This window comes from Drosophila navojoa, chromosome 3, assembly GCF_054131105.1.
Source record: "Drosophila navojoa isolate 15081-1374.11 chromosome 3, UAZ_NAV_1.0, whole genome shotgun sequence".
Lineage (NCBI taxonomy): Eukaryota > Metazoa > Arthropoda > Insecta > Diptera > Drosophilidae > Drosophila > Drosophila navojoa.
In genome coordinates, this window is record NC_142891.1 from 9,442,553 (window position 1) to 9,466,083 (window position 23,531).

A 23,531-nucleotide genomic window follows, 5' to 3' on the forward strand; every position below is an offset into this window, starting at 1 on the left:
CTCAGAGTGGAATAAATTAATTTTATTTCATATAAAATATGTAATCTTTTAAGACGACAAAAAGTTTCCGGTCTATAAATTATAAATTAATAATATAAATTAAATAAATTATTACAAAATATGAGTTCAAAATATTTAATATTATTATTTAATTTTTAAAATTTCATATATTTTATAAGTAAACTCCGAATGGAATAAAATACCACTGCTATTCCAATAATTTTGCGATTTTCCGAGCATAGGAATATGATCCAAATGTATGAATTTGCTAGAGACCAAGTCTCTAGAGTATTCGAGCGTCTAGTCGCGTCGACTGTGTTTGACCTGTCCAAATATTTGAACCAAAAGTGATATATTAATATGCGATGAATAAATATATCTATCTAAGCTTCGCCGGTCGCCGTCGGCCCACTGATTAATCTAATCTTGACGCGTGCTGACAGACAACCTGAGCAGCTGCATTGAGATAAAGTAAGGCCGGCGACATTTACAGCATCCGTATTGTTCAGTCTTAAGCGGAATGTTGGCCAAGCTGTTGCCGTTGCCGTTGCTATTTCCGTTGCTGTTGCTGCTGAGCTGTGTGGCATGCCACACGCAATCCTTGCAGTTGATCAACTGCAATGCAACACAGTTGCATGCCCTCAAAGATGTGACAACGCTGAGCAGCTTACGTCTGTACAACTGCAGCTGGGAGCAGCGGCAGCTGAAGAATGCAATTTTCTTGCGCTTCAATCAACTGCTCAGCCTCAGATTGGAGCGCAGCCAGCTGAATTCCTTGGAGGACTATGCACTGCATGGCCTGACGCGCTTGCAGCACCTCTCGTTGGCCAAGAACAACTTGAGCGTGATAAAGTCCTGGTCCGAGGAACCGTTGGCCGCCCTCACCTCACTCGACATCAGTTTCAATGCCCTAAGTCGCCTGGCTGCCAACGCCTTCGAGCGATATCCCAATTTGCAGCTGTTGGATTTGAGTCATAATCGTATCGAGCATCTGGAACCGGACTGCTTTCACAATCTATCGCATCTGAAGCACTTGCAGTTGCAAAACAATCAATTACAACTAATTGCCGTCTCCTACTTTCATGGCCTTCATCGTCTCTCGAGCTTAAGCCTTCAGCACAATCGGCTTAGGCAAGTGGAAGCTGCAGCCTTTGAGAGCAATACGCATTTGCGCTCGCTGCGCTTGGAACACAATCTCCTAGAGGACTTGCAATTCCTGAAGGACGCTGGCCTGGCACGTTTAATACATCTCAATTTATCCAGGAATTCGCTAGAGCAGCTGCCGCCTGCGGTATTCTCCAAAAACTTTGAATTGCAAGATTTGGATTTGAGCTATAATAAGCTAAAGGAACTGCTAAACAATAGCTTCACAGGACTGGAGTCCTTGGAGGTGAGTAGAGGGGAGAAGATTCAGGGAAAGCATGGAGACGAGACCGTTTACAGAAACGCTATTCAAAGCAGCTACAAATATAAAATTTAATTAATCAAATATAAACCTAAACAGCAGAAGATTATCTAAGAGTAACACTAAAACCCTAGAGGAATTATAAATCGGAGGTCAGGGAGAGAGAGATGAGAGAAAACAAAACCAGTTCAGACATAAGAATATTAAAACTTGCATAACTAACCACTAAGATAATCAAGGACTATCTGAGATCCCATCAAAATTATTTAGCTTAGCAAAATAAAACATTCCCCATTCAAAGAAACTACAAAACTGCAAGTTTTTATATATAAGTACATAACCTTAAAGATAAAAAATTACCTTATCTAATCTTATACTATCTTGAACCCACAGCGCATCAATGTCAGTCACAATAATTTAGAGCACATCGCCGCGGATACTCTCCGCCCATTGAGCACCCTACTACAGCTCGACTTGAGCCACAATCGCCTCAACTCACTGCCCGAGGATCTGCTGCTTGGCAACAATCAGCTGAAGCAGGTTGATCTGTCAAGCAATCAATTGAATCATTTACATTCTGCGCTGCTCCACCAATTGACGCACTTGACTCGATTGAATTTGGCTAGAAATCAGCTGGAGGAGGCCAGCTGGCTTCAGCAATTGGCGCCTGGTCTAAATCGTTTGGCTTTGCGTGTGGACCTCAGCTCGAATCGACTGCAGTCGCTCAATTTGAGCAGCCTGATCTTCTTCGAGCAAGTGCAGCTGTCGGACAATCGCTGGAACTGCGCCTGGCTAGTCAAGCATATGCTGAGAACGCCACCCACTGCCCTGAACTTTGCGCGCTCTTGGCCAATGCTGAGCGCCTGGAGCGTTCAGCAATTGTTGAGCATTAAAGGCATCGATTGCTTCGATGGCCAACAGAATCGCTCCATTGTGCTGCTCGATGTGAGCGCGGCTAGACAACAGACGGCACCGGATTGCGGCTGCCAAGTAAGTCTCTGGTTAAAGTCTAGGTGATCAGATCAGTGAAGTCATACTTTTATTCATATGGAATTCCTTGCAGGAGTCTAGCAACGAGTTGTATACCTTGACGCCCCCTTTGACCTGGCCCAAAATTCGCACAGATCGCTTCGATTCGCGCTCGGTGATCATCTGGATGCTGGTAGCCATTGCGTTGGCCTTTTCAGGACTGCGCTGGGGTCAACGTTTCATGGATCGCAAGGAGCGCGAGAGAAAGTTAAAAAAAAATCAAGATAAGGTGAGTCATCCATGAGAGATTGAAGATTAATATATGATCAAGCTTTGAGAATTCCTTATGGGGAATAATTGAGATTATGGGGAATAATAGAGATAAAATTTAAAATGTTTGAAAAATCTATAAATAGTATATTAAAGACAGATCAGTGATCAATGAAAGATCTATGAGAATTGTATGTACCATCTCTGAAAGATCGATACATCGAAGACCTATAAACTGTTTGAGATATAAAGGACAGAGCTAAAAGAGAGCTAAGAGTGAACTACAAGGAATCGATGAGTTGTTTGTTTAATAATGTAGATCATTAATCTGTGAGAATCTAGAGAAAAATAAATAAACCTTTTAATTTAATATTTATGGGAAAGCTTTGCTAGGTCAATAAAAGCTATATTGAAGCCATATTTGGAAAGACCTTCTGTAGCTATACATCATAGTACATATATGTAGACTGTAGAAGTATAAGAGGTTTCTACCAAGCCAAAGTCAATTTAGATTTCATTCTCAAAATAGATTGTATGGACCAATTTAAATATAATCTTTTTTATGAGGTTCAATGAATTTTTAGAATTGTGTATATATGTATGTATATAAGGTGTATACGTATAAATATTTTTGAAAAGAGCACAGATAAGAAGCAGTAGAAACAAATATTTTACTTTCTATTGTACTTAAGAGGACATTGTACTGCTCGTAGATCAGTTCAATTCTAAATCGTGCTGTCTCAGAATAACAAGCGGTTTATTGCCATATTCTGTTATTTGGAATATTTTGGCGTAAATCACAATTTAACAATTAAAAATATTCTCTAAATACGTGAATTTCCCTTTCTAGCAGCAGCTGATCAAGGTGGAAGCCTAAGATCTTCGATGCGATTGCGAAAGATCTTAGTAAGAATAAAAACAATAACAGCTACATTTTGTATAAGTATGTGTAAACTATAATTAAGCAAACGTTTGTAAACAATTTCAACATAAAGTTTAAGAGCTAATTAATAATAAAATTATTAATAAATCAGTTGTAGAGCCGTTCGATTAGGGGGGCGTACTTCTTATGTACGATATTACGCCGGGTCTTGAGCGTGGGTCCCAGCTCGCCCGTTGGCACGGAGAACTCGTGAGGCAAGAGAGCAAACTTTTGGACACGCTGCGCCGATGAGATGGCTTTCAGATTGGCACGCTTAATGCCCGCATCGATAGCTTCGTACAGCTTTGGCTCCGCATTGATATCCAGCGCTGCGGCCAGAGATCTCTCATCGTTCGGCAATTGCAGATCAGCGGGTATATTGAGTAGCTCCGATAGATGCGTCTGGTTCAGTCCCAGCTCTTGCAGCCAAGCAATTGTGTCGCCACGCAGCTCATCGAGAGGCAGACCCGTATGCGGATCAGATTTGGTCTTCAAGGACAACAAGACCGTCAGATACTTGCGATGATCGCCGACCAATAGGGCATTGCCGATACAGGGCAGCTCCTCCTTGATCAGCTCCTCGATGTGCACGGGCGGTATATTCTCGCCGCCCGCTGTGATAATCAGCTCCTTAATCCGGCCGCAGATGACGAGATTGCCGTGCTCGTCCATGTAGCCCATGTCGCCGGTGTACATCCAGCCATCGGGCTTAATGGCCTCCTCCGTCTTAAGGGGCTGTCCCAGATAGCCCATGAAATTATGCCTTCCACGCGTCACAATCTCGCCTTGGCCCTTTGCATCAGGCTCATGGATCTTCACCTCTATACCGACGAGTGGCGTACCCGAACTGTAGAGATTCGTCATAGTCTCGTGTAGTGTGATCGCGCCGGCCGACTCCGACATGCCATAGATATCGCCCAGAGGCATATCCAAGCCCAAAAAGTAATGCTTAAGCTCGGACGAAACGGGCGCTGCGCCGGTTAGAAAAGTTTTGCATTCATCTAGGCCCAACATCTGACGTATGGGTCGAATGAGCCGAAAGGCAAGCCAGTATTTCGCTTCACCGTACAGAGATATTTTCTCGCTGCAAAATTTTATTGAAATTAAAGACAAAGATTAGTAACGAATAGTTGCTGGAAAGACAGGAGGACTTAGGGCATGTTTAATGAAAAATTGGTAGAGCTGGCTGATGAAATTGATTGTTTTGCTTTGATAGTATCCATTAACTTTGAGTTAGAAGGTTTTCCTTATTAACAAAACTTTTAAATTAAGCGAATTCCTTAGAGATATATTTCCTTATGAATGGTTTTCTTGATGAGTTTGCACGAAATTTGGTGGACATTATGTCTGTAGCATGTTGTATAAAAACTTTTCGGATTACAGAGTATTATGTAGTCGGGTTTATGGTTTAACTGTATCTGTTCTAGCATATACACGAGTACATAATACTCCTTATAAGTTTTGATCAGATTTTCCACTCTTCAATTCCACGAAAGCTTTTCGTTTCACAATAAACATAGAGACAACTCACCCAGCGATCGTCGCTAGCTGATGCTGTTCGACGACATCCCGCGCCTTTGCCAACAGGTAACGGGAGTACGGGCTCGCTTTGGCTTCCGCTGCGACCAGACGCTCCTGGAATTTCTCAAAGACGCGTGGCACCCCGAACATTCGGGTCGGCTTGGCCTTCTGGAAGGTGCGCACCAGCGTACCCTTGAGCGCATCCCTATCGGCAAAGTAAACACAGCCGCCATGCTCCAAGGCCACAAAGACATCAAAGATCTGGGCCGCAATGTGACTCAGAGGCAGATAGCTGACAATACGCTCGCCACCGAGCACCGTATTCTTCAGCGTAGCTCCGATGATTTTCGTCTCAAAGACCAGACTGTCGTGGGAGAGCATCACAGCTTTGGGCATGCCGACGGTGCCCGATGTGAACACGAGCATCGCGCAATCATTGGCATAAATATCACTTTCCCTTCGCTGCAACTCCGGCTGCAGTTGTTCCAAGTCCAGTGCCATCAAATGCTGCCAGCTGAAGTAGCCCTCCTCCTGATTGACAAAGGACTCGTACGGCCCGTGCAGTTGAATCACAGTCTTCAGTCGCGGTAGCCGATGCTTGATTGCACGAAGCTTTGCCATTTGCTTGTCGTCATCGACGACACAGACGGTTGCCTCGCTCGTCGCCAAGGCATGGAAACACGCCTCAGCCGAATTACTGGGATAGATGCCAGCCAGTACGCCGCCGGCGCGTAAAGCAGCCAATTCGACTATAAACCATTCCGGGCAATTGAAGGCCAATACGCCCAACGAGCTGCGCGCCTCCAGGCCAACGTGCAGCAGCATCCGTGCAGCCAGCTCAACTTGCTGTTCGTACTCCTCATAGCTGAGCGTTATCCAATCCTTTTGCTCCGGTCGTTCCCAGACCAGGGCGGGCAGCTTACCGAATTTCCGACAGCTCTCACGAAACAATTCCGGCACTGTGTACACTCCGATCGTATCCTGTTCGTCCTTTCGCAGTAGGACCGCTTCGTGCAGTGAGGTGCTCGTGTAGCTGTTCGCCGGCCTCAGCTTCTCCATGTTGAATAAATGTTGAGGCAGACGATCAAGCGATATTTAAAGCCGAGAAATACGCACTCTCTCCCTCCCTCTTTCTCTCACTCTCTCTTTCTGTATCTGCTGGGTTAATACTCTTGCCTGATAAGGCTGGTGGGCAGCCAGGCGAGCATAGATGACGTAGCCTCTTAGTTGATAAAAGAAACACGACTCTCATGGGGTACGCGAGTGCTCGTGTCTGGCTTGAGCCTGACCTGGTTCTATGCCTGACCTCTCTGTCATCGTAATCTTCACGGGACAATTATATATATATTATATGTATGTACATATACATACATATATGCATTCCTCACAATCTAAGTACGCCTGATAATTCGGCAATCAGTCGTTAAGCGGCTGACAGAATTTCCGAAAAAATCAAAAATAAATGAAAGGAACTTTAGACGTCTGCACACCCTATCAGTTGTGATGCGTAATGTGTGTAATATATACATATGTATATCTATATACAAATATGCAGATTTTTCCGAGATGCCTTTTCTGTCTAGTCATGCTTAATATTACTTCTAGCTGTAAACTCTAGTAAACTTTTCTTCTTCTTAATATTACAGAAGAAGATGCAATGACGTAAATCAAAACAAAGACATTAGCTTTTATAATCGTTAAAGAAATCATGACAGTAGATAATTTCATAAGAGATGTACACTGGTCCATTCCTTATTGCAAAGAGGGACCATAAAAATGGATCCAATGAGACTTAAGCGAATTACCTTATAAACTGTGATGTAATGTGTACTAGGGATGCCCGATAAACATAGATCATGTAATCAACTTCTTATAATCATTAAAAGCTCTCACTTAACCTATACCGTATCTCTCTCATGACACCAGGGGTAAAGATAGAAGTTCTCAAAGCATTATCGAACGATGGATCACAGAATGCATTAATATACATATATTATTTATTTATTATTTTTAATTTACAAGGATTTCTATATATGAAATTTGATTATATTTGAATTTTCTTCATCAACCTCAATACAAATACATATGTATATGTACATATGTATGAATGTACATTAGTATATGCATTTTTTAGTATGTTGATAAGAGCTCTTCGTATTTCAAAATAAAGGCTCTTGTTATCTTTAATTTTATGTATGTATGTACATACATATACAGTGGCTCACACCTTATTTCGTGCAGCAGCATAGTACAACTTTGAAATCGTATTCCCGCTAAACCAGTAAAGATATTCAAAAAAGTTAAATGAGGTTTTATTTATTGGTTATTCATTATGTATTAACACTTTCAATTATTTTTATATTATAATTAATAAGTTTTAAAACTAAAGAAAACTAAAAAAACAGCCCTTTTCCATGTCACAGCTTATTTCGTGCACTTCACTTTCAATGACTTTATTGTCCAAAAATTCTGTAATTATGATAATATTTTAACTCATTTTTGTTTAATCACCTCCTTGAATAGTGATTCCATCGAGTTTACTCATTTTCGGGTGATTCCACTGGAGATTTTTGGCCAATCCTCCAACACGGCCGTTTTGAGGTCATTTTTATTGAATATTGACCATTTCCGAATGGCCACGCCCAATTTTGCCCACAAATTTTCTATAACGTTCAGGTATGACCACTGGGCCAGCGGATTTACCACATTTGGACTGTTCCAGATCAGCCAGGACTGGTCAATACCCGGTTTATTGTTTTGGTCATTTGCCTGATGCAATCGGGATCGCCCTTCTAGACCCAGTTCTTCTGCATTTTGGAGCAAATTCTTCTTCAAAAAGGATAGGTACATGTTATTGTTCATATTACCATCAATGAAAACTAAGTATCCAACTCCCAAACCCGACCTGCAGGCCCAACCATGCAACAGCCACTGCCATAGCTCATATTTGATTTTAGGTGCTGATCTTTGAGCTCAGTATGTGCTTAGCGGCAATCATATTGGACCCATCCGACGCAAATATATTAAATTTCGACTCATGTGCATATATATGGGTCGGATTGGAAGCAATCTGCCTGGCGCCCACCAAATACTGAGCTCCAAGATCTGCACCTAAAACCAAATATGACCTATGGCAGTGGCTGTTGCATGGTTGGGCCTGCAGGTCGGGTTTGGGAGTTGGATACTTAGTTTTCATTGATGGTAATATGAACAATAACATGTACCTATCCTTTTTGAAGAAGAATTTGCTCCAAAATGCAGAAGAACTGGGTCTAGAAGGGCGATCCCGATTGCATCAGGCAAATGACCAAAACAATAAACCGGGTATTGACCAGTCCTGGCTGATCTGGAACAGTCCAAATGTGGTAAATCCGCTGGCCCAGTGGTCATACCTGAACGTTATAGAAAATTTGTGGGCAAAATTGGGCGTGGCCATTCGGAAATGGTCAATATTCAATAAAAATGACCTCAAAACGGCCGTGTTGGAGGATTGGCCAAAAATCTCCAGTGGAATCACCCGAAAATGAGTAAACTCGATGGAATCACTATTCAAGGAGGTGATTAAACAAAAATGAGTTAAAATATTATCATAATTACAGAATTTTTGGACAATAAAGTCATTGAAAGTGAAGTGCACGAAATAAGCTGTGACATGGAAAAGGGCTGTTTTTTTAGTTTTCTTTAGTTTTAAAACTTATTAATTATAATATAAAAATAATTGAAAGTGTTAATACATAATGAATAATCAATAAATAGAACCTCATTTAAATTTTTTGGATATCTTTACTGGTTTAGCGGGAATACGGTTTCAAAGTTGTACTATGCTGCTGCACGAAATAAGGTGTGAGCCACTGTATGTATGTATGTACATATATGTGCATGGTATATACATATGTATGTATATTATTATACATACATGTATGCATGTCTGACCTCTCATAATCTGCGCAAGTCGCCATGCCTTTGGCATCATGAGCGCGTGCCCATATGTACATTCATAAGTATGTGCACACTGCCCCGTATCAACAAACATATTATATTTGCTTACATACATATTTCATATTCAAAATTTAAGCATTTCGCTTTGTAGCCAACTGTCAATTGCTCCAGAACATATCATAAAGACAAACAAACACATGCAAATATAAACATACACACACACACACACAGCAGTAAATATGCATAACTGACCTGCGACAAACACCTGCGGCCGATCGAAAAGCACAGCTGAGCAGCTGAGCAACAACACCAAACTGCATGGCGCTCGGTCAGCCAGCCATAGAGAGTAAGAGTGAGAGCGAGCGAGCGAGCGGGTTTGGTAAAAGAGCCACACGAAATAGCAATACAAGCAATTGTGGCTGTTGCTGCTGCGGCCATACATAAAACATGTAACGGTTCTTCTTTGCTGTGCCTTGCTTGCTCTGACTCCTCTGCCGAAACACACACAAACACACACACACCTAAGGCCTGGTCAGCTACGCTCTCGCATTACACGAGCCCAAACATAATACGCACGCACACACACCCTCAGAGGCGGCGACACATGCATAAGTACATACATATATGTGCGTGTATGTATGTCGAGGCAGTGAAATAGAAGCAGAAAAAAAAAACTCAAATACTGTGGGCTCGCCTCAGCTGGCAAATAACAACAAAGCAGAAGAAGCAGAAGCAGCAACGGCAGCAAGCAAAGTCGCCGCCAACAGAGGCGCTGGCTGTGCATTGATGTGCGCCTGTTCACCCAACAGTCATTTTTTGTACAAATTTATAATTTATTGTTTAATTTATTTTATTGCAAAATGTCAAACAGCCGCGCACACACATAGGGACCGGGGAATATATTTAAATAGGAGTATGTACAATTATGTTTGTTGCACAGCAAAAAGAACCGGAACAACTATAACGACAACAACAACAACGACAATGGCTTTGATGTATTATTAACCCAATTGTAATTGTTGCAATTTGTAGCTGACGGCTTATCATTTGTCATGGGCGCAACAACAACATTATTATGAAATTATTTACCAATGAACAGCAGCCCATGAATGTCAAACAAGTGTAAACATTGCCGCTTCCATGAGCATGGTCAAAACGGGGACTGGTGCGAGGTAGATGGCCGATAGACGGATGGGTGGAGATGGAGGTAGATGGGGCTTGGCATTAAAACTACAAACACAAATAGTTGCATATTGCGTTTGTGTATTCCTTTTGTATTTGTACACAGTAAACAAACAGTAAACAAGCGTCGGCTCTGCTCGCGCACATAGGCGAGTGTCGGATGTGTAACGGTATAACAAGGCAAAATATACATATAAAAAAAGTAGCAGGCTAGTCGCGCGGGTCACAGTGGGCCCCTTGTATGTGCTACATCATAAATATACATACATACATATATGTGCTGGCAAAGTAAATCTATGGGTATATGTATATTATGTATGTATGTATGTATATATATTTTTATTTGTGTTTGTATACAAAGAAAAATCACTTACCTACGCTCTAGCTATAACAACAATCAAATCAACAATTGCGATACGCCCAGCGTGTCAGCAAACCCATTAGAGTGGACCTGCAAATTTTAAGAATTGAAAGTTAAGAAAATTCATTCAAGTTCAAATACCATTTAAAATGTGTGTTCCATATTTATTATACCCAATAGGGCAGATATAAAGCCAATTGCAATTAATTAGGGTGAGCCAAAATGTCAATATCTGCTGAATGACGTAAGACGCTTATTAAACAATATAATTTCTACTTCTAAATATTTAAAAATGATATTCATATATTTTAGTCGCATACATAAACATTTATATAAAACAACAAAATTTCCAAAATTATATATGTATGTATTTTTAAATAAAATTTTTTTTTAAATATTTAAACATTACTTAATATATCAGATATAATAATACTGGGTAATAAAATATTAATAATATTAATATAATAATACGCTAAGAATATATTAAAAACTTCAATGTATGTAATATGTGGCTCACTCTAATTCACAGTTTATAAATCGTTTTATATGACATACATACATACATGCATATGTATACATATGTACACATATGTGCATACGTGAGCATGTATTAATATATATATGTAAGTATATTTATTGGTTATATGTATGTAAGAACCTATTTATGGACTTTATATTCTAAAACGGAACTGAAAGACAGTTTACCCCACACAAATATGTATGTGCATACATATGTACATATATTGACAATAAAAACTCTTCAATTGCTCACACACCAAATCAAACACATTCACAAACATAAAGAACTAGATATGGACACACTCTCATCCCAAGTGTCATTTGTATTATATTCACTATAACGGAACCGATATGCATGCTATCGCTTACCCCATCCACTCTTCGTTTGCCAGAATGCATTGTCGTATGTGTAAGTAATATGTGTTGTATATATTTACACGCACGATTCGTGGGGCTAATGTATTGTCAGAGGTGGTTGGGTCGACGGGGGTGGGGACTGTACACATATGCATGTCTGTGACTTTTGTAGATTTGTTTGTGTACATATAGATATAGCAAAATAACCAGGCGCACAGCATTGATTAGCAAGCGAACCAAAGCCAAAGCAAAATGTTCATGCGAGCGAAGTGAATGAGTGAGTGAGTGAGTAGCCAGCCAGGCAACAATAACAACAACAGCAACAAGTACACACAACAATAAAGAAACACATATTCATATACAACAGGCACAGCAACAACAACAACAACCACACAACCAACGGCAGCACACAAAACGATACACACACAAAACTACTAAAAGAGACAGAGAGATGAGGCCGACGGACACCCGAGACGGCGTCGCCGACGACGACGTCGACAGATAAACAACATTTATATTCATGTACCCGGCAGTAACAAGAACAACAACAACGCAAGAAGTGTGGCGTACACAAACGCACACAAACAGAAAAGAAGAAAAACAACAACAAAAAAACGAAATCAAATAACATATGTATGTACATATTGACAAACAAGTGAACACATGTATGCGCATATAAGCATACATGAGTATGTGAGTATGCGTATACATATACATGCATTGCACTGGCACGATTCATCCACCGCACTTGGCGCTCTGCTCTCTTCGCTCTCCTCGTCTACCTTTGCAACTCATTCAAACTCATTTCTACGCTCATGAAAACAGAGACGCCAACGTAGCAGCAGCGCCAGCCTCAGCAGCAGCAGAGTTGCTACGTGGGTCGCAGCGGTAAATGGAGAGGGAAACGAGCACATAAACGATAACAACAACATATTCCTACATACATACATACCTATGTACATACTTACCTACTTATATTATTAGCTGTCGCTGCTCTGTTAGATGTGCTCTCTCTATTGTCCACACACTCGCTCGCTCGGCCACATAAATGGCAATTACAATAAACAACCGGTATTAAAAACAGTTTTAAGTCCCCCCAATCATTAACACAGGAACGACGCAAACAAAGCAAAACTACAACCATCAAAATTGTCAAAAGCGTTTGAGTTGAGAAGGAAAAACACGACTACATATTGCACTAAATATCTCACTAGTCAAAACATTTGCTGCTTATCAAAATTTATTATATGTATTTATTTAACCAAAATAATTTCAAAGATTTGTCAGCTATGCCAACTTACTTCGGTGACTTTTGTTGGGTGTGCACCATAATGAGTGAGTACGAACAAGAGCACAAGAATTCGGTGCAAAATCGTAAATGAGTCAAAAGCGAAAATGCAATTGAATAGGCAGCGGCCGAGAAGGTCGATCCTAATATTGTACAATGTGAAACATGAGAGTGACGTCACATTTAACACGTACGATAAATATTTTAATCGTTTGAGTTCATTTCCATGAGTGTAATCAATGTAAATTGCTCACCCTGCGGTCAGTGTTTTTCATAGAGCTTATCAGTTTTCTGCCCAACACAAATTGAGAGCAATTTATTTTTCCTTTGACTAACGAGCAGTGGAAAATTCTTAAGGCGTGAGCTTTGATTGATGTCAATGTCTGATAGCTTTTTGCCCCATCATACACAGTTGACCTATGCGTTAAGCTCATGATTGTTCTAATGAGCACTGGCAGATTTGAAATTCATACATAGCACATATATGTACATATATATAAATGTATTATATTGTATATTTTTCAAATATATGCATTTCAATATATTTCGTATTTAAAATTTAAAGATAATATTTATATGTATAGTTTATTATATTTACTTTCAATATATTTACTTAAAACATTTGTAATATATTATTTTATTTACGTTGTACTAATATGCCTGACCGCCACTGTTCGGAACAAAAACTGTAGTTCTGTAAATTTAATATTGTACATATATTACTATATATTATATATCATTATTATATATATGTATTACTGTATTGATATAATTTTTTTAATGTTTTAATATTCATTTATCAACGCACCTATGTATACTCATTTTTCTGACTTCGCCTGTTTACCTCAACGTCTGCATATTTTTCTGACCGCCAGTGTAGTAAAATAACTTATAAAGAGCCGATAATCGCTCGAATTAAGTTGTCGTTGTTGTTGGTGTTGTTGTTAGTGAGAGTGACGTTTACATCAACAACGAAGTCAAGTCCAAAGACGCTCACGGCTATTGCGACGTCATCAAATAAGAAGAGACTCAACCTAAGAGAAGAGTCTCACAGCAGTAACAAAAATAAGCACATACACACACGCACGCATGTACACACACGTACATACATATGTGCATACTTAAATACATACATATGTAAGTATGTAAGTATATACATATGTACATATGTATATACATATGGATGTAAACATATCTTGAAATGTCGGTCTTCACGTGTTTAGCTGTTGTTGCCTATTACGTTTCGTTTTCATGCCATTTCTGGTTTTGGCTTGCTCATTACAAGCGTACATATTTATATACATACATATGTATGTATGGATCTGTGATATGTGCATTAACATATACCGGCACATACATATGCATAATATATACATACACACATCCAAACAACCATAAACACAATTTGAGAACGTCGACGGCGACGGCGACGTCGTTGTTACCGTTTTATCTGCGCGCAGCAAAAGCTACTTCTACTCTCACTACATATGTATGTACATACCAACAACATTAAATATACATTTTGCCTACATGTGTCTACGTGCGCTTGCTAATCATTTCTGTGCGCCTGCTTTGTGCTCATGTTTATTTGTATATATCGAGCAACACAAACGCACAAACCACATATGCAAAAATAAAATAAAGCCCGCTACATACACTTGAGCATACATATATTTATGCAGTTAGATAGTATGTAGAAATGTATGTGAACTACAACAAAAATACGCTGAATAAGCGCTCAATTACAAATGTGACTGCGAGTGTGTATACTTACATACTTTCTATACGCTGTTGCCGTTGTCGTCGCTGTTGTTGTTGTTGTCTGTTGAGCCGAGACTCGGCTTGCTTAGAGATTAAACACACTGGCACACACATACGTATACTCGCGACGTAACGGTTTCGTAAGGCTGCTTACGTTAAAGCAGTATTCGCTTTGAGTATGGTATTCACAGAGCCACTCAGATTTACACTCACAACGCAACACGTAAGGTTGACATAGATTGCAATGCTTAATTTCGTGACTGCTTTGCGAGCATGTATTGTATGTAGGTATGTTCGTACATATGTACTGTGTGTATGTGAAGAAGCACCCCCGTACACTCACGCGTAATGAGTAACATTGCGAGATTTTTACACTACACTGCACTCCCACTCCTTTTCTACTACTGCTCGCGAATCGCGATCTGCGCGAATTGCCCAAATTATATTCCACTCTTTAGCGCCTCACCCTGCTGGTTAACATCACTGTTAAATAGCACTGCGTAACATAATGAGCACTGTTAAGAATCTTTTTAAGGCTGTTAAGCCCTCAAGAGATTATCTTTTGAGATTTATAGTAAAAAGCAATAAATAAAAAAAAAAAAATGACTTGATTAATAAATAAAAACTGTAATTGAAATTAAATTAATTATTTTATAATAAATCAAAACAAACTGTTATTTGAGCAACGTTTTATTTGTACAATTTTCTCTTTGAATTAAATTTTTGCTGAATTATAAATCCATTCCGTTTGGGGAATTGAAATTTTGGTTTAATCCTTAAGAAAAATATTCTGTGCGCCCTCTGCGGCCTGTGCGGACAGGTCCGTTAACTCGGCGGCGCATGGCACACAAACTGACAATAATAATAATTGTTAGTATAATGCCAACAAATAGAAGTAGGCCTATGATAACAGTGGTATCATGAAGTGTTCCTTTTGCTATATTTTCATCGTAATTTATAGTTGTCGTATCACTACTCAATACATGATGCGATTGCCTTTGCATATGAATATTATTAACGTTTCTGCTTGGCGTTGACGGTTCCTTTCCATATTCCCGATCGTTTGGATCTATTGGATCTACGAGATGTTGTATCATGGTATGATATCTGCGATCAATTTGAGTGGAATTATTGTCTGTGCCTTTATACATAGAATCGTAATGCTCTTTCTCATATATCGAATCATAATAGTCTACAAAGTTTGTTTGATTCAATTCTTGATTTCTTTCTTCTAGAACTGCGTCAGCTATCCATTGATATTCTTGATCTAGAGCAGTTAGATTTGTTTCGGTTGCATTTTCTAGATGGGTTTGATTTGCAAGAATTGGTGGATATATTCTTTCTAAGTCTACCGACAGTAATTTTTCAGTTACCAATGTTTGCTCAATAGTTTTCACTTTTGTTTGGTTGAGCTGTTCTTTATCAGAATTCATCCATGAAGTCGCAGTCGTAGATAACTGAACTGCCTGATAGATCATTGCTGATTGATCCGTCCCATCACTAGGATGTTTTTCAGATCCACTTACAATAATCTGACCTTTTGGATGCAGTTCTTCTAAATTATCTGTCAATGGAGCATTAGCTGGCTGATTTGTTGTATTTCGATCGGTCTGAATAGAGTGATATATTCGAAAGATGTTTTGATTAAGCGGATCTATGTGTGGTATATTGGTAGATGGATCCCTATGATCCTTAAGATAAGCATCAGTTGAGAGATAGTTTTGATCAAAATTATGATTTCTTTGCTCCTGTTTAAGTCTCTTGCCTTCCACTGTACCCTCAGTCTGGAGTCCTGGATGGTTCTCGACTGTCTGATCCATTGGATCACTGCACACATATTGCTGTGGCTGTTTCTCAGCTGTGTCCTGGCAAATCAGCCGCTGGCTGAGACTACTGCAGACGCAGCGGTCCAGCTGCAGGCAGGGCTCCGTCTGATTCTGGCGACAAGTGGGAACGGTGTTGGGTGTACGACCACTCAACAGATGACTCCAGCTGAAGTACTTTTGCCAGCGAGTGCTCCGACAACGTAACTCACACTGCTCGGCAGGCTGGAGTAGATGCGGCGCCGGCTGGCAGCTCAGCGACTTGCGGCTCTTCACGTAGCCGGGCCAACAGCGACAGCGGCCAGGCGAAATGCAATCGCCATTGCGACAGGCGTGGCATTTCGGCTGGCAGCCGGCGTTGCTGAACTCCTGCTCGCTCGGCGTTTCGTAGCCCAAGTCGCAGGTGCATTGCTGTGGAGCGGTGCACTGGGCGTGCAGGCAGCGGGGATTGCAGCGCGGTCGACACCCGCCCGGTGTACCCTCATAGCCCTTGCAGCAAACCTCACGCAGACTCCAGCTCTACCGGAAGAATTTTCAGTTCAGGAGAATCTCTTTCCACATGATTCACACCTACCACTTCTCCGTTAGTGCTGTTTGCTATGTGGGGCACTCGCTCGTGGCACACGGCTCCCTGCTGTGCTCCCAGCCAGGGGAGGAAGACGAGGCTTAGGCCTAGGGCCAGCCATGATCGGCTCATGGATTCCAATGGCGGTTACAAAAATTCTGGGTTTCTCACTTGAAATTTATAAGCAAAACTTGCCGCGATCTGAACTCAAGATTAGCCATTGCCCAAACGTTATTTTGTTTATCTTTTCTAGAAATTATATTTTATATATTGTTTTTCTACGTAGTAAAACAAATGCCAGAGACATGTTTCACAAAGACTTAGCTTAAAGCAAACACTAAATACAGGGAGAAGGAACAAAATTTATTATAATATAAAAATCTAAACAATGCATAAGGCTAAATGCAAACATTGGAAATTCTAGCTCTGAATATAGTAGATTTTAGTAGATTTTTAGAACTGAATTCAAAGTAAACTGGATTTAAATCTATTTATAGCAAGCTCTAGTAAAGACAGAGCAACAGACAGACGGATAGGTATTAATTGATATAGCTCGGCTGATCAGGCTCTACCACGCCTCCTTCTACCGATTGCATACATGTTTAGAAAAATGTACGTAGATGTAATGTAATTATATATGCGGTTTCTATTTATTAATCACATATTATTCATAATTATTATTAATCCATCCATCATAAATATATATATATATATTTGAATATTTTAATATATATATATTTTTTTTTTTCATTTTAAATACCAAGTTATGATTATTTTTATCAGTTGTGGTTAGACGTATAATAATAATGCTTTATATATATATTTTTATATGTATAGAATTTTATATATATTTCTGATTATGTTATTATTTGAGTCGTATCCGAAAAATTGGCATTTGGATAATAACTGATGCTTCTGCTGCGCTTGATGAAGTAGACGATGATGCCACTGATGCTGCAGACTACTATGAGCGTAATACAACCGATCAGTAGATAGATTAACCATTTGGACGGTGCGCTACAGCTAAGATTCTGAATGTTGTCCGGCTTGTAGCCCTTTTTGCACTTACAGCGATTTATACTCTCGCAATAACTGTGCAATCCACATTTCGGCTTGCATTGGGGCACACATTTCAGCTGCTCCGACTGCCACTCGTAGCCTTTGGCGCAGATGCATTTTTCAGGCGCCACACATTTACCATGAATTCCACAGCCGTGTGTACACACTGGCTGGCAAGTGCCATTCACAGTGGCGTATCCTGCATCGCATTGACATATATCGACATAGACACACTCGGAGTGTGGACCACACTGAGGATTACATTTCGGCTTACAGATCATCTTCTTCGCATCATATTCGTAGCCCTTATCGCATTTACACTCTTCAGGCGCCACACATGTGCCATGATTTCCACATTCGTGTGTACACACTGGCTGGCAAGTGCCATTCACAGTGGCGTATCCTGCATCGCATTGACATATATCGACATAGACACACTCGGAGTGTGGACCACACTGAGGATTACATTTCGGCTTACAGATCATCTTCTTCGCATCATATTCGTAGCCCTTATCGCATTTACACTCTTCAGGCGCCACACATTTACCATGAATTCCACAGCCGTGTGTACACACTGGCTGGCACATGCCATTCACAGTGGCATATCCTGCATCGCACTGACATATATCGACATCGACACACTCGGAGTGTGGACCACACTGAGGATTACATTTCGGTTTACAGATCATCTTCTTCGCATCATATTCGTAGCCCTTATCGCATTTACACTCTTCAGGCGCCACACATGTGCCATGATTTCCACATTCGTGTGTACACACTGGCTGGCAAGTGCCATTCACAGTGGCGTATCCTGCATCGCATTGACATATATCGACATAGACACACTCGGAGTGTGGACCACACTGAGGATTACATTTCGGCTTACAGATCATCTTCTTCGCATCATATTCGTAGCCCTTATCGCATTTACACTCTTCAGGCGCCACACATTTACCATGAATTCCACAGCCGTGTGTACACACTGGCTGGCACATGCCATTCACAGTGGCATATCCTGCATCGCACTGACATATATCGACATCGACACACTCGGAGTGTGGACCACACTGAGGATTACATTTCGGCTTACACATCATCTTCTTCGCATCATATTCGTAGCCCTTATCGCATTTACACTCTTCAGGCGCCACACATTTGCCATGATTTCCACATTCGTGTGTACACACTGGCTGGCACATGCCATTCACTGGGGTGTAGGCCGCGTGACAGGAACAGATGTTGGGCGCAGTGCAAGTGGCGTGTGGACCACAAGGGGGCCTACACAGTGGACGGCACTTCATGCCAGCTAGACCCCACGTGTAGCCCGGCCTGCAAACGCATGTATTCTTCTCAACACAATCACTGAACTTGGGACACTCACGCGAACAATTCTTCTCGCAAATGCCATTCGCCAGATGGTAGCCATGCCTGCACCTACAGCTATTGTCCGATACGTTAACACAATTCGGATAACATTGGGGACAACATTTATTTAGCTCGGCATGCCACTGCTCGTCCAGCTGACAATATTCGCTGATTTCAAAGATCTGTGAATTAATAAAATAACAAATAAAGTAAATTAAATAAATAAAGAAAATTAGGTATATCAAATGTTAATATTGTTGTATCAAGTAATCCTAAATAAAAAATTAATTTGTCAACGAAAAATATATGAACTTTATTTTGGAAAAAAAAATGCTGGGACTAAAAGACTCCATATCGATATCTAAATTAATAACAATATTTATCTTAAAAGAAAGAAGAATTAAATATTTAATAAACAAAAGGAGCACTAAATATTTTAGAAAATATTGACAGTTAAATTAATAATAATTTATTTTAATGTGAATTCCTTTCAAATGGTTTTCAAATGATTGACTTAAGTTCTTTTCTTGTGTTTTTTTCCTGTGGATATATTTGTAGCTACACTTACATCATTGCTGTCCACTGATGCAGCCCGACTGAAGTGGACGCACCCCAATAGTCCCAGGTACAGTAGTCTCCAAAAGGTATCCATTTTTTAGCGTTGTTTCTCAACTTTCCAGTTCTGCGTTTCTCACTCAACTGAGCTACTTTAGATGCTTTAGACTCATTTATATGATTCTTGCTCGGTTTTGCATTTACTTAAGATTGCGCAATTTAGTCATTGTGGTTTATGCGGATTTCTATATATACCTAGAAAGTATATGGAAAATACATTTCATGGAGCTAAAGGGTCTTACATTGATAAGTGTTGCTATATGGATTTGTCATGTTAAACATAAGCAAGCAAGCTACTTCATAGTCTTCTATGGGACTTAACTTGTTTTACACCAAGCTAGATATTTTTCTAAGTTTTTTTTATGAATTTTTTAGGTTCCCAATTTGTTGAATGATCCCATTACATACATATGTATACATATATTACATATAGTTCCCGATGTTTTTGATTGCAATTCTTTTTCTGGATGATTTAAAGAAGAAAATATAATCATTTTACTTTCATGTAAGCGTAGAGTCCGGCATTAATCATGCGACTTTATTGGATAACGGATATTGTTATGATTATTAGCCCCAGCGATAAACGTATCGCCCATTGAGAAGATCAAGTCTGACTCTCCTTATCGAGCATATGCATGTACTGTATATATATATATATATATATACCCGACATGCCAGACATATTTCCATTTTCCATTCCGGTGATAAGGTCATGCAAAACAACCAGAGTCAGAGCCAGAGTGGGAGTCAAAGTGAGAGTCAGAGTGAGATTCAGAGTTATCGTGGTCGCACAAAGAGCTCGACTTTCCCTTGCTCAGCTAGAGTCATTGGCACTTAGTGCATTGCGAGCCGTGAACAGAACTGGAAGCTTGGAGCTATCTGGGAGAATGTTGCCGTTGGTGCTGTTGCTTCTCCTCGGCCAGAGCCAGGCGCTGGCCATCACGAGCGGCCACTGCCAGAAGAACATTAGTGTCAAGTACCAGGTGCCATTGACCAGAACACGGCTCGTGAACAATGCCAGCGAACAGTATATTGTGTACGAGGAGCGTGTACGCTGGGATACGGTGCGCATGTGTTGTCCGGGATATCGCACCATTATCTTTGGCTTCTGTGAGCCGATCTGCACGGAGGCGTGCCCCGCCCACAGCTACTGTGTGGAGCCGAATAAGTGTCATTGCATGCGCGGCTACGAGCCCTCGCATCATCCCAACAAACAGCATCAGCTGATCTGCCGGCCGATCTGCCAGGGCGGCTGTCCGGAGCACAGCCATTGCATTGGCCACAACGAGTGCGAGTGCCGGCCCGGCTTCAAGGACGTCAGCAGCTGGTTCAGCATGACCCTCAGCTGTGAGCGCATCCAGTGCGGTCACGACCAGCGCTACGATCTGCAGCGACGCGCCTGCATCAAGATCGAAATGAGCATGGAGGAGCTGATGCAGCGAGTGGCCGAGCGACTGGCCAAGGGCCTGGAGCGAGACGAGGGAGAGCCAACCACTGAGGAGCCACTGGAGGAGAGCAAAGATTGACCTAGCCCCAAGACCTAGTCCTATAAGTACTAATGTGTAAATCTATATCAAAATAAAATGGGAGTTGAAGAGAGAAATGTGAGGAAATTCTTGTGTGAGTGAAGGCTGAGGGGTATCTGTTGAAAATAAACTAGAAAGAAAGAGGGAGGGATAGCGAGAGCGTGGGAGAGAGAGTGACGGCTAGAGCGCTGATAAGTGCTGCAAAGTTATTTCTCTCCAGAATTATCAGTCTTGTAGTATTTTTCCTATAGTAATCACGTCTGGGAAGAAATGAGAAACTAAAGTCAGCCTGAGGCCCTTTAAAATATAATATATACAATTTGTTTACAATGTATTCTAACCTATGGTGAGATAATAGCAATTCAATCAACTTATCAAGGAGGAAATGGATGGGCTGGTGAAAATTTGAAGTAAGAATCTTAGGACCAGAAATTCTCAAGCTTGATTTCAAATTTTTCATTTGTAATCCAACAAATAACTGAGATATGCAATTATTTATTTATATAATATAATTTTTTTTTTATTATTGTAATTCAAACAATAGGATCGTATAATTTCCTTAGCGCTCGTGTGTTTCAGTAAATAAAACAAATTAACATACAATTTCAAAAACTTATACGCTAAATATCAATATAATTTTGATGGAAAAAATATAGTCGTTCATCAGTAACATCAATCGTTATTATCATTATCATCACTATCATCATCATCAATCATCATCATCATTATCAACATTGTTAACATCATTATCAACATTGCACTCATATTAATTGAGTGGCGGGTGGGTTAGAATTTTGTATTTACAAAAATTTCTCCATATATATAGAGATATATATGTGTATATATGTATATAGTACAAATAGTTAATGTTAAGCTCTGGCAATGGCTTGTAAGTCCGTTTAAATTCATTTCATATGTAATGTGCGTGTTTTAAAGCTCGAATTGCATAGCTCTCATAGTTTGATAAACAATTTCATTTCCTTTTCTTTTCTTTAGATTTTCTTCTTTTAATTTTGAATTTTTGTTTGTATTTGGTGTCACAGCCAAACGTGGAATCGTTTCTTAGGCATATAGGGTCTCGATGAGATCCGCGTACATTTTGTTGACCACATTGCGCTTGACCTTCAGAGTGGGTCCCAGCTCGCCGGTGGCTATCGAGAAATCGTGCGGCAATATGGCGAATTTCTGCACCTTCTGGGCGTTCGAGATGGACTGTTTGTTGGCGCGCTTGATGCCATCCTCGATGGACTTTAGGACTTTGGGGCAAGGACCGGCTGCCAAAATCTCACTGAGTTTCGTGTATTCAACGCCCAGCGATTTCATCCAGACAATCGATTCGTGCGTCAGATCATCCGTGGGTGCGCCAGTCTCGCGTTCCACCTCGGTCTGTCAGAAAGAGGAGGAATACGGATTTAGATCTGTAGATGGATGGAGTTTATCTGCGTACTCACCTTAATGGAAACCAGCACAGTTAAGTATTTGCGCTGCTCACCCACCAGGAAGGCATTGGAGATGCCATCCAGTTCCTTCTTGATGATGTTCTCAATGTGCACGGGTGGGATATTCTCGCCGCCGGCTGTGATGATCAGCTCCTTGGAGCGTCCCGTCAGCATCACATAGCCCTTATCGTCGATGAAGCCCAAGTCGCCCGTGTGCAGCCAGCAATCGTCGTCCAGAGACTCCTCCGTCTTCTCCTTGTTGAAAATGTAGCCCATGAACACATGACGTCCGCGTATGCACAGCTCACCATGGCCATTCTCATCCTGATTGATGATCTTCGATTCGCAGCCCGGCAACGATTTGCCAATCGAGTTCAGGAGCGTCGAGTCCGGCAGGCAGAGGGTGTGACAGCCGCCCGTTTCGGACATGCCGAAGGCATCCAATATCTTCATGTCCAGACTGAGGAAGTATTTCTTGGTCTCTGGGGACATGGGCGCCGCAGCGGTCACCAGGCTGATTGCACGATCGAAGCCCAGGGCAGCCTTCACCTTGGACAGGATGAGTGACCTGGCAATCTTGTACCGGAAGCTTCCGCTGCTCTTGCTGCAAGTCACACAAATTGTTGATAAAAGTTTTTTAATTGG

The 23,531-nt window shown here is 40.8% G+C and overlaps 6 protein-coding genes across 10 annotated transcripts in view; 2 read left to right on the top strand and 4 right to left on the bottom strand.

The window, feature by feature from the left end:
- Window positions 1–260: 260 nt before the first annotated feature.
- Window positions 261–3,677, top strand: LOC108649357 (uncharacterized). 3 transcript variants are annotated; one of them, XM_089257480.1, is made up of 4 exons: window positions 261–1,390; window positions 1,799–2,395; window positions 2,469–2,663; window positions 3,501–3,677. In XM_089257480.1, exons 1-4 carry the CDS (start codon window positions 521–523, stop codon window positions 3,519–3,521), a joined length of 1,683 nt encoding a protein of 560 aa, XP_089113606.1. In that variant the 5' UTR covers window positions 261–520; the 3' UTR covers window positions 3,522–3,677. The 3 variants fall into 3 exon arrangements, with proteins under 3 accessions (XP_089113606.1, XP_030240987.1, XP_089113605.1); XM_030385127.2 differs by having other exon boundaries at window positions 263–1,390; window positions 3,495–3,677; XM_089257479.1 differs by having other exon boundaries at window positions 264–1,390; window positions 3,498–3,677.
- hll (heimdall) lies at window positions 3,574–6,173 on the bottom strand. Its single transcript, XM_030385123.2, has 2 exons — window positions 5,098–6,173; window positions 3,574–4,650 (listed from the first exon to the last, which is right to left on the bottom strand). The coding sequence occupies exons 1-2, from the start codon at window positions 6,144–6,146 to the stop codon at window positions 3,675–3,677; spliced, it is 2,025 nt and encodes a 674-aa protein (XP_030240983.1). The 5' UTR covers window positions 6,147–6,173; the 3' UTR covers window positions 3,574–3,674.
- A 9,023-nt stretch (window positions 6,174–15,196) lies between these two features.
- Window positions 15,197–17,202, bottom strand: LOC115562920 (uncharacterized). Of its 2 annotated transcripts, none has more exons than XM_089257482.1 (2): window positions 16,895–17,202; window positions 15,197–16,836 (listed from the first exon to the last, which is right to left on the bottom strand). In XM_089257482.1, the coding sequence occupies exons 1-2, from the start codon at window positions 17,012–17,014 to the stop codon at window positions 15,271–15,273; spliced, it is 1,686 nt and encodes a 561-aa protein (XP_089113608.1). In that variant the 5' UTR covers window positions 17,015–17,202; the 3' UTR covers window positions 15,197–15,270. The 2 variants fall into 2 exon arrangements, with proteins under 2 accessions (XP_089113608.1, XP_089113607.1); XM_089257481.1 differs by having other exon boundaries at window positions 15,198–16,836; window positions 16,892–17,202.
- Window positions 17,203–17,475: 273 nt separating this feature from the next.
- Window positions 17,476–19,997, bottom strand: LOC149091692 (uncharacterized). The gene is made up of 2 exons (XM_089257478.1): window positions 19,875–19,997; window positions 17,476–19,488 (listed from the first exon to the last, which is right to left on the bottom strand). The coding sequence occupies exons 1-2, from the start codon at window positions 19,956–19,958 to the stop codon at window positions 17,740–17,742; spliced, it is 1,833 nt and encodes a 610-aa protein (XP_089113604.1). The 5' UTR covers window positions 19,959–19,997; the 3' UTR covers window positions 17,476–17,739.
- A 681-nt stretch (window positions 19,998–20,678) lies between these two features.
- Window positions 20,679–21,524, top strand: NimC3 (Nimrod C3). Its single transcript, XM_030385122.2, has one exon. The coding sequence runs from the start codon at window positions 20,809–20,811 to the stop codon at window positions 21,445–21,447; it is 639 nt and encodes a 212-aa protein (XP_030240982.1). The 5' UTR covers window positions 20,679–20,808; the 3' UTR covers window positions 21,448–21,524.
- A 496-nt stretch (window positions 21,525–22,020) lies between these two features.
- The window catches only part of bgm (acyl-CoA synthetase bubblegum family member 1), a 91,180-nt gene continuing 89,669 nt past the window's right edge, over window positions 22,021–23,531 (bottom strand). For both annotated transcript variants that reach the window (XM_089258279.1, XM_089258278.1), the window contains exons 5-6: window positions 22,899–23,490; window positions 22,021–22,833 (exon numbers count right to left, since the gene is read on the bottom strand). In XM_089258279.1, the coding sequence (XP_089114405.1) occupies window positions 22,510–22,833; window positions 22,899–23,490 (916 nt within the window). In that variant the 3' untranslated portion in view covers window positions 22,021–22,509. The remainder of the gene's footprint in view (window positions 22,834–22,898; window positions 23,491–23,531) is intronic.

Bases quoted from the DNA above. Each gene is read 5' to 3' on its own strand.
- NimC3 (XM_030385122.2), top strand. From the start codon at position 20,809: ATGTTGCCGTTGGTGCTGTTGCTTCTCCTCGGCCAGAGCCAGGCGCTG.
- LOC115562920 (XM_089257481.1), bottom strand. From the start codon at position 17,014: ATGAGCCGATCATGGCTGGCCCTAGGCCTAAGCCTCGTCTTCCTCCCC. The intron at 16,837-16,891 runs GTAGGTGTGAAT...TTCTTCCGGTAG, and splicing joins ACAGCACTAACGGAGAAGTG to AGCTGGAGTCTGCGTGAGGT.
- LOC149091692 (XM_089257478.1), bottom strand. From the start codon at position 19,958: ATGGATACCTTTTGGAGACTACTGTACCTGGGACTATTGGGGTGCGTC. The intron at 19,489-19,874 runs GTAAGTGTAGCT...ATTAATTCACAG, and splicing joins CATCAGTGGACAGCAATGAT to ATCTTTGAAATCAGCGAATA.
- LOC108649357 (XM_030385127.2), top strand. From the start codon at position 521: ATGTTGGCCAAGCTGTTGCCGTTGCCGTTGCTATTTCCGTTGCTGTTG. The intron at 1,391-1,798 runs GTGAGTAGAGGG...TTGAACCCACAG, and splicing joins CAGGACTGGAGTCCTTGGAG to CGCATCAATGTCAGTCACAA. The intron at 2,664-3,494 runs GTGAGTCATCCA...TTCCCTTTCTAG, and splicing joins TAAAAAAAAATCAAGATAAG to CAGCAGCTGATCAAGGTGGA.
- hll (XM_030385123.2), bottom strand. From the start codon at position 6,146: ATGGAGAAGCTGAGGCCGGCGAACAGCTACACGAGCACCTCACTGCAC. The intron at 4,651-5,097 runs GTGAGTTGTCTC...AAAATTTTGCAG, and splicing joins CAGCTAGCGACGATCGCTGG to CGAGAAAATATCTCTGTACG.